General features: G+C 29.6%; 1 protein-coding gene across 2 annotated transcripts; it reads right to left on the bottom strand.

The window, feature by feature from the left end:
• Window positions 1–1,752: 1,752 nt before the first annotated feature.
• On the bottom strand, window positions 1,753–6,691 carry LOC119686120. Of its 2 annotated transcripts, none has more exons than XM_038100593.1 (3): window positions 6,555–6,691; window positions 2,428–2,736; window positions 1,753–2,362 (listed from the first exon to the last, which is right to left on the bottom strand). In XM_038100593.1, exons 2-3 carry the CDS (start codon window positions 2,726–2,728, stop codon window positions 1,878–1,880), a joined length of 786 nt encoding a protein of 261 aa, XP_037956521.1. In that variant the 5' UTR covers window positions 2,729–2,736; window positions 6,555–6,691; the 3' UTR covers window positions 1,753–1,877. The 2 variants fall into 2 exon arrangements, with proteins under 2 accessions (XP_037956521.1, XP_037956520.1); XM_038100592.1 differs by having other exon boundaries at window positions 2,428–2,804.
• Window positions 6,692–10,752: the final 4,061 nt, after the last annotated feature.

Genomic DNA, 10,752 nt, shown 5'->3' on the forward strand with positions numbered 1-10,752 from the left:
GATTGAAAGTTTAATTGCTACTCAAATTAAAATAAACACAAATTAAAATAAATGAACTTTCCTACTTTTAGCCTCACTCAATTTTTTTTGAAATTATATCTTAATTTGTGCCAGCTGTTATTTTTGCTTCAGTTTATAGAATTTCCAATGGAGATAGTCTCTCTTGGATCATCATACTTTTCTAGTACGTCTTAATCAATTTTAACTTTGCTTCTTTCTTTCCGTCGAAGCTATACTGACTGGAACTGTGAACCTGAATCTGATTACTATATAAACATTCGGGAATACTTTGAATATGGTTAATGCCATTATCAACCCAAATTGTTGGAAATATTTATTAAGTGCTTAGAATCCACAGTCGGTAAATTTTTGCAAGGCCCCTGCGGCGGTCGCCGACATTGCTGACGCCTAGCGACGCCACTGCTTAGTTGTATTTGTATCTTCATTGTTATATTAGATGAGATACCTGATTAATTTGCATTTATAATAATATCGCAACTTATACTTTTTAAATATTATATCAAAAAAAGTTGATTGTTTCAATTAGTTATTATATTTTAATATTTATTTCAACAGAAAAACAATAAGAAAAAGTTCTTTTATGGAAATACTCAGATTAACAATACAATTGTGTATTGAATAAGGAAAATTATTCTATTTTATTACACCTTAGAAATTTTTAAAGCAATTAATTTTATCAGTAAACACACTCGTATTTACGGCGTTATTCTAAAATTTTTCTTCATTTCGTAACATATCTCTCACATATCTCAATAGTAGGTCCTGATTTCTTTACTGCTTCAGCTGTCGTAGACTCATTCCTTTGGTGCACGGCATAGAGACACGTGAATCCTTTTGTCATTATATACAATCAGATCTAAACATCTAAGAAAGTTGAGAAATTGACTGAGTACTCATAGCATCTATTTGATTATGTGGCACGCAAACTTTTTATCATTTTCATAGAAAATGGAATAGATAAGGAAGTCAATAGAGGTAGGTTGGCACTCTCTTTCTATTAACAATTAAACTGTTATTCTTTTGCATAGAGAACCGAATCATTTAATAATCATCAGTTGTTCTTTTAAATTCACAATTTATACTAACTACTTCAATCTCACATTAATATAATAAACTTATTATCAACTGAAACATATATTATCTTTTCTCCATCCACTTAAATATTTTGCATTAAAAATCAGTACCCAACGTTTAAATATTTAGGTTGTATTAATGTAATATTTTCAGCACTTGTAAGTATTCGGTAGAGCAATTCTAATATAAGTATGACTACATTTTTGGGGTGATATTAATATAAGGCTTAAAAGTAGATTAACAAAGTTTGGTTATGCATTACACAAAATAACCTTTGAACTATTCCGTAAGTAGTAGAACACTGACTAATAATAGCTTTGAGGTAAATATTCAAAACTTTAAACCGTTTGGTTTTATTTTACCAACTGGAAAAATGGCACTTAGGTAAGTGAAGTTTTTTACCACACAACCGGGCGAAAAGCATAAGGAATCTACATTATAACAGTTCATTTAACTGAACCCATATTTATAAATAAATCAATAATATTATATGCTTTTTTAAAAAGTCAAAAGTTATTGCTAAATCTTTTATTATTTTATTATTTAATAACTGTAACGAAACTATACCAAATGAAATTTCGGTGGTGAGTTAAAAACTTAAGCGAATTTGTTAGATATTTCAAAAATTTCATTTTTATAAGTTTACGCTATTCAACTATTTCAACATCATTATAGTGTACACGGTGTTACATATAATTTTGATTGTAATTAAAAAAATTAATTTCTATATAATAAACTTGAGATATATAATGTGAAATGTAGGATTTTGCAATTGTAGTGCTTTAGTCATCTGAGATCTTAAGTGAGTGTATTTCGGCTTCACGCTTCTTTATTTCCTGTTCTAAATCACTGATGCCATCATCATCTTCTTCGGCATCTTCTACCGTTTGCATTGCTGCGGCACTTTGCTTCTTAGAGCCTGACTTCTTGAGATTGAGAGACCTTTTCGAGCTGCTAGATTTTTTAATTCCTTGACCAAAGGAGGAAGTAGCAGCACTACCTAAATTACTTGATTCAGACTCAATGGTGTTAGAAACACTACGATCGTTCGGGACAATAACACTAGGAGTTCCAGCAGTAGATGTAGAGGAACGCTTGAAAAAGGATTTCATGTAATTGGAAATGGAGTTTTTCAAGCTAACTTTATTTTCACTACCACCGGCAACCATTGAAGAGCGTCTATTAAGAGAATTGCTTGATGTTGGTTCAGCAACACTCGCGCTTGGATCAGATGCACTGCTTACTGTATCTAAACCACCACGACTAGCTGTTATTGGAGAACTAGCTAAATGTACTTTGTACTTATGACATTGATTTAATATTAATACTCACCAATTTTTTGCATACCACCCATGCGTAAATGAAAGCGTTTGGAACTTTTACTATCCAAATTTGCGGTTTGATCTGCATCCTCTTCAGAAATAGAATCTTCATTTTTCTTCTTTCGTGATGTGGAAGCTTCAGAAGGGGAATTCTTGTGTGCGTGGAACTTAAAGAAACGCTTTAACGAAGAAGTTTTCGATATTGATGCCATAGTTTCATGTTCAGTAGAATTAGAACTACTAGCTGCACCATCTAGCGAAACCTCTTCCATGTTTGGTGACTCACCAGTTGTACCGACGTGATCAGACATTTTATATGCTTTCAAATGAAATGTAAAGGACTTTCAGAAAATAAATAGTAGATGGTTGGGTTGTAAATTGTTTTATCTGTGATAAAAGAAGTTTATATTTTTTCATATTTTGAAATATATATGTAATAAAACATTTATTAATGGTAACTTTGTTAAAAATTTTTAAATTTTCATCTATTAATTCCAATGAAATAGATATAGATACTTATTGAAAACTAGGTTTAACTATTTGTTTCCATTTTCGTCTCAATTTACTATCTAGCTGTAGATGATTAGTGTGCATTTAAAGTATATTGATTGAAAGTATATTTATTTAATGAAGTATTAAAAAAATTATTGAAAAACGCGTTAAGTGTTGTAGTAAACAAATGGTACTGATAACAATTGTACGACCTCAGCTTAAGAAAGATGATTAGGTATTTTTGCTGGTCATTAAAGTGTGAATTTAGCCTGTTCAGATGATAAGAATTGCATGTGCAACAGCATAGATACTTTGCTGGCAATTAAAGGAGACTAATATCATCAGCAACAAAATAAGTTGAAATTTTGGCAACAAGCAGAAGTGTCTGCAATTCTCATAAACGCAATAGTTTTAACCATCCAATCTCAAATTTTCAAAAAAAGAAGTGTGACTGTAACCAGAATGGAGCAGTTGATTTGAGTAGATGCATTGTTAATGTCAGGAAGCTACAAATAAATATTTTTTGGCAAAAAACTTCAAATATGAGCAACTGCTGCTATTGTAGCTAATAACAATTGCTGAGAATAAAAACAATTGATGCAGCGGTAGTGGTAGAGGTAGTTGAGAACAATATTATCACAGCCATAAACAACAGTTTCTGTTGGACATCATTTGGCAATGACAATGGCAGTCTTCGAAGTTGCATTAGTTGTTGGTTGGAGATGGCAGCAAAAAGTACGAGCATTTGAAAATATGCTTCTGAACTCCAAGTCTGGTAATAATGCAGACATTCATCTTGAGAGTGTTTTTGATTGCTCTGTGGTTTTTATGTTTGTTGGTTTAATGTGAACGTTGCCGGTTAGGTGTTGCGGTTGCAAGTAAACAGCTTGTTTTTTGTTGCTGGCATTTAAACGTAAATATTATGTATATTTGTATAAGTATATTTGTAAAGAAATGATATAAATTTGTTACTTTAAGATAAAATATGCAAACAAAATTCTGTATTGATAAGATCAATTGATTGCCTGCTTAAAAAATTTCTTTTTCTTTCAACCGGCGATAATATATAATAAAACTTTAAGAGATAATGTAGTTTAAGTCCGGAACTCTTTTATGGCTTAGTAATAAAATTTATTTAAATCGATGTGTTTATTTTGCACGTAGTAAACTAACTTGCTTTCGCTCTTTCCATACATTGTATAATAAAATCTTATATAAAATTATTAAAGTGATAAGCCCAAGTGCTATAAAACTGCTTACACATTTTAATTTTATTATTACACACCTTAAATTAATGCGTGAGAAAAGTACAATTTATATTTTTTTAATTTGTTAAGGCCGTTAAAGTAATTACTGCCGAGATGTCAGAATTATTATAGCAACATTGTATCTAAAAATGAGTTTTTTTTATCGATATTTGAAGATTGCTTTAATGTGGACATTAAACTAGTTACTGATATTACTTTAATGCATTATCGGTGTTATTGGAACCAGTAATTGATGGAAAACTTTTGCGACAGAAAGTAGTGTACGTTTTTCGAGTGAGAAAGCCTTTTTCCATGCCTTTTATATTTAGCGTCTTAAAGTTAGTTAAACTAAAAAAAACCACATTTAATCTTGATCATTTAATCATAATGTGATCTTGATTACTTAATCAAGTGCAAGTGCTGAATGAGGGTTTGTTGCTCTTATCGCCCTAATAGTGTGCTTTTTATTTAATTGCATATCTATTGTTTTATGATATTAATTTTTTTCCGAAAAAAGTTTATAATTTAAAAATAAATACAGGAATTCGCAAAAAATGAAGATTTATACAAAGACTTGAGAACCGAGAACGAGCAAAAGTATGTCAAAGACAGAGCGCTGAAATTGTTCGATTCTGTGGAAGTGCACACTAATTCAGAGTTGCACACTCTCAAATCTAAGGCAACATATATTTCGTCAGGAAGATTTCTTGGGCTTCAAAATGTACTTATATAAAATCTTCTAAATAACTTGTTATCAGAATTCAATGGAGCTCTTATTACAGTAGATTATCTAAATGGTCATAGACACTATTGAGTAAAGAGCTTTAGACATTAACTCGCGTTTGATCAAACAAAGAGGAAGACCAAAATGTTATATTAAATGTAACTTTAATTATATTTACAATTTAAACCTGAATAAATGAATTTGCTTTTTCATTTTATTTTATTTTGGACTAAATATGAAATATATAATAATCATTGAAAAGGTTAACTATATTTTTGCTAATTATTCTAAAGTACTAGTAGTTTATTTTAAAAGGGTAGGAATTTCATTATGTTATTAAAAATGTAATTATTTTACTCATACGAATTAGTTATATAAAATATTTTATGAAGCATTTTATGTTTATACATAAATGCTATCAAGATTATAGTCGTTTTGGAAGCTTTTGAAAGTTCTCTCTAGCTCTATAATTGAAGAAGTTGTTTAATTTTGTTCATAGTTTTTCGCAAAACCAACAATCAAACGTATTAGTCGTAGGTTATTTTAGAATTTCAGATGCTTCATTTTGATTATGTGTTAATTGGCATAAATAGTAAAATTTTTATCTCACATTTTAGTTTAAATTATATGGTATACTATATATTGTTCTATAATCTTCCATAAAACTTTGGTACAGAAAGATGACAATCTAACCTGCCCTATAGGGCTATTAAAGTAGTAGTTTTTCTATATCAAGCACGATTATACCCGTATTAAATACGGAAAAATCTTGGATTATTAATCTATAAATAGATTATTATTTAAGATAACAGAATAAATATTTCTATACTTCCTCAATTGAGAAATTGCAAACATATTTATGTTTATTAAATTCGCAGAATCAAAAATAAATACCAACATTTTTAGAATTTTTTAAATAAGTACGTATTTATTTTATCTCTAATGTTTATGCCATCCATTTCACATTAGTTGATCTTGGCCTCTCCGTGATTTCGCCTTACATATATATGAGTTTTTTCGAGTTTCGGCAATATCAAAATTCTTTTCATATATAAAGGTGAATGCACCATTATATATATATATATATATATATATGAAATATAGTAGTACCCTTATTTTTTGAGATGAATATTTAGTAGTTGTGTGCAAAAACTACACTGACAATCTCAATTTGTGAGTTATATTACAATAGATGTTCAATAAGAAAAGTATATAGTATAATAGTCACAGTTTTTAATCGCCGGACCATTGACAAAGTCTAGGTTTATAATTATCTAAAATTTCACAAATAAAATTTGTAAAAATTCATCTTCAAGTTGAAATTACTAAAAATTAAATTAAACGCAAAAGTGTCTCATGAACATTGATTTAGCTTTTTCTCCTTATGAATTATATTAATATCGTCGACACCGCTAAGGACGACTGAAGTCTGTAATGTGAATATAAGTAAATAATACCCATTCGTAAATTTCAAAAAATAAATTAGAAAATAATTTCGTTCTTCCCCAACACATTGCTACGAACTTAAATGAATTTTAAAATTTTATAGTTTCGATGTGGCTTCGGACTATTAAAGTTTATTGGAAGTCTTTCACAATTCAAGTTTATTCTCGAAACAATTTTTTTCTATAAAACTATTATTTCACAGTATAATACATAATATTATTAAATTACTTGTTTTATTTGAAGAATTCGTGTCCTCCTTCCCGCGAATGAACTTTTGTGCAATATGATGAACCGGATACTACATTTTCAAATGTCACTACACTGATATACTGTTTACTCTGGTTAATATTAGTTTACTATTAAAATTACAAGGTTGCATTTGGTTTTTTTTTTACTTTAATTTGTCATGTCTGTCGGAACATGCTTTGTTGTTTAAATATTTATTTGTTTCATAATTGAGCCGTGTGCGAGTTCGAGTAAATTGAAGGTAAATTCAGAGAAAAAGGTATGAAATAGAACGTTGGTATTCCCCAGAATTTCGAGTAAGGTAAATTAGGTCGTATTATGGTGAAAATTTTATAAGATGTATATTAAATAAATAAATTAGTTTTGAAACTTTTAACAGAAAAATTATAAATATGTGCAATAAATAAGTGCAGTGCAAAAAACCACTAGGAAATTTCAATTTACTTTACCACAATTTACTCGAACTCAATTTACCCGTGTGCGAGGCCTTATTTGATGTTGTGTTCTGTTCTATATTTGTGGTAAAATAATTTAATATATTGAAAGTTTAATATATTTAATGTTAGAGGAAGATTACATGTAATTACACTTCTTTATATTGAGATATCATTCTTTGAAGTATGAGCTATTGAACAGAACAAGTTCTTAACGACACAGATTGCGTGTCTTTATATTTTACAAATCGTGATTTAACGCTTTTAATTCTAATTGTATGCTTAGGCCAGATATTTGAGACTACGTGCTAAACAACATTAAGAGTAAATGCCACTTGCTCTATACTAAAAACGCTAAAATTGCTAAAAGAGCGTCATGTCAAACTATTTACTGCGCTTATTCATGAGCTCACCACAATCACTTCCATTTAATATGTAAATCGATCATATTTTATTAGCCGGCGTCTGCCAATTTGGTTTAAATATCAACGCGTGGTTTCTGATTAGTTTTATCGTTGCATCTTATTCTTGAAGTGGTCGTTGTTGATCGTTGTTGGCTGGATTATTTTGTTGCAGTTGCAGTTGCAGTTGCTGATCGTTATGATTTATTTTATATGTAGCTGGCGAGAACTTATGTTGCCGCGGGCTCTTGTCGCTTTGGTTTTAATTTTAGTATTTTGCAGTGTGATGATTTCTTGCCACAAACCCGTGCGTGAAACTTCCACTAAAACTGCTCTTTCCACTCAATATAGTCGGCAACAAGTGCTCTTAATAAAAGTGATTGAGTTGGTATTAAGTGTTGTGGTTTTTAATTGATGAGTGATATTATTTTAACACAATTGTTGACATCTTTAATTAATTTAGTAACTTTAGCGTTGGCAACGATGTTGAAATGACATCCAATATATGTATATAATAAGCTGTTTAAAGTATATTGAAAAGCTAGTTGAGAGAATATAAAACGAGTCAAGAATTGCTTTGGAGAGGTATTTAATAAGAGTTTATAAAAAATGTCAATAGGTAGAATTCATATAGGTATAATTTTGACGCTCAAAGCTATAACTATATATTAATTTTAGTGACCTAATAACTTAGGTCCTGTGCGAGTTAGGCTAAGTTGATGGTTAACCAAATGGGAGATTTTTTAGGATTTTTTGCACTGCACACATTTAGTCATTTATCAACACGTATCGACACATCACTACATTATCGGCACAACTTAGAATTTCCCTCATTTAGAACGCAACTTAGCCTAACTCGCACACGACCTTAGTGTCATATTTGGTTTGTTCCACGAGCTACTGATAGTAAAACTCAAGTAAAACACAAGTAAAGTACAAACTGAGAGCGTAACACAAATAAAATTTGGTGAGAAAACCAGTGCCGTGCAAATGAATAATACAAAAACTAAAACAGCTGATTCACACATCAACACAAATTTTACTTGAAATAAAATGTACGAGTAAAGTCTGTGTAGCATTTTAAAATATCGACAGGGATGTTACGCTCTCTCAGATACTCTCATTTATACAGTGTTAATCAAAGTTACTATGAGTAGCTCGTGGAACAGACCTATTATACAGAATCATGGTAACACCAAATTTAAAATTGTTCTTTTTAGTGTAAAATAAAACAATTAAAAATGATAGTAAAAGAGAAATATCGATTTAAATTTGGTTACGGTGACAAGTTATAAATGTTAGTTATGAATGTACGACTATAAGGATCAAATATGTGCATTTTTGTAAGTATATCAACACAAAAATAAATATCTTTTTGATTTAGGCAAAAAAAAAAACCTACTTAGTTCTTTTAGTCTCGACATTGGGCGTTTTCTTTTGTGAGCATATCACAAAAGAACAACCGCTTATTTTAAAAATCACATATGAAACAACAACACTGCTGGCTTATTTAGTCCAACCTTTTTGAAACCGCTTAACTAATAAGCAGCGTGGTTGCCATGACTAAAACCTCGTCTATTGTGAACGATTTTTGGAAGTACATATGAAATTTCCAGTTCACGGCCAGCTGTTAACTGTGTTTGAAAAATAATAATATACAATTCTTTTTAATTTTCAACTGCCAACTGCAGTTATTTAATACAACATATTGTAATAAATTTATTTTGCTGTTTAAAAATGAGTGAAACGTAAGTAATTGTAGAACTTAAAAATAAAAATATTAAGGAACTCTATTTTTTTAATTATATACATATTTATAGTCATATTGTAACATCACGAAAACGGAGGCCGGAGGCTGTTGGAGGCCGTTGTGAAGTGATTAAATCCATAATTAGTTTAGTTTATTATTTTATTTAGTTTATTTATTTATTTTTTTTATAATTTCAATAAACACAATTTCTTTCTATATTTTGTTGTTTGTACTTTATTTTCAATATTAAGTTTTAAATCTAAATAATATTTTCTCTTGACAAGTAATTAAATAGGTTTTGTCTTAAATGAATTGAGTCATCCAACTCTAAAGTATCAAAAAATTCTGGTTGATCTGCCATTTCTTCCACACTATTGTGTTCGTCATTGTTTTCGCAAAAATCATCCTTACTTATACAAATGTTGTGCAGAACACATACACTGGCTACGATGACGGTGATTGCAGCCAAATTACTTTGTTCTGTAAACTTTGATAGTCTGCGAAAGCGACTTTTTAGTAGACCAAAAGCATTTTCTACTACCTTTCGTGTAGAGGAATGCTTTTCGTTAAATTTTTTTTGGTTTTCATCTAAGTTTCCATAGTATTTGAATGGGGACAGAAGCCAGTTTAAACACGGATAAGCAGTATCTCCAATAATAAATTATGAGTTTGGAAATATTTCACTCTGATTTAACTGTGTACGTCGGTATATATCAGATCTTCTCAAAACTCTAAAGTCGTGCAAGGATCCAGGTTCACCACAACTAATATTCAAAAATTTTTTGTTATTTTTCTGTTAACATAGAATAAGTCTGAAAAAAACAAATTTTATTCACAATCATTTAAAAAATGAAATTTTCTTACCAATAATTGCAAAGAATTATTCATTTTGTTAATTTTCAATTTAAATTTTATTATGTGTTTTGCAAATACAAACAAAATTTCCAGTTTTTCCAGAGTTGTCATCGAAAGTAGTGCTTATTTCATTTGTTCTTTTGTGACATGCTTACAAAAGAAAACGCCTCATAAAGAAAGTGAATTTGCCGTGACCTTTTGTCATATGACTATCTGTATATCATCACTCTTAATGAAAATAACGAGAACACATTTTTGGAATTGATACAATTAAGTAAAATTAATTATTTCAACTTTATCACATAAGGGATTATTTTAAAGTTAAAAGTACTAACACTTGATATTGTCATATCTGATATATTATATAAGTTATTTGATAAATGTTAATAAAAATTTGGTTTGAGAAGTAAATGATTTTTGGTCATAATAGTTATATAATGTTCAAAATACTTTTACACTGGCACTACATGTCCTTGAAAGTGTTTTCATGAAGATGTTACATTGCTTTTGCTTAACAGCTGATTTATAAAATCACATTTGAAACTAAGAAAATGATAATTGCCCAACAAGAGTTTACAAGTAGAAGATATAAAGTAATATGCATAAAAAGAATGCGTTTATTGGTCACATACACCTTATGTTACACCGATATTATCAACAATTAAATTATTAAAATTTTCCTTTATTTCTGTCAAAAATATCAAAAAAAGCTCTTGTAAAAGGTGTGCTTACGAATACGA

This window comes from Teleopsis dalmanni, chromosome 2 (assembly GCF_002237135.1).
Source record: "Teleopsis dalmanni isolate 2A chromosome 2, ASM223713v2, whole genome shotgun sequence".
In the NCBI taxonomy this organism is placed as follows: Eukaryota; Metazoa; Arthropoda; class Insecta; order Diptera; family Diopsidae; genus Teleopsis; species Teleopsis dalmanni.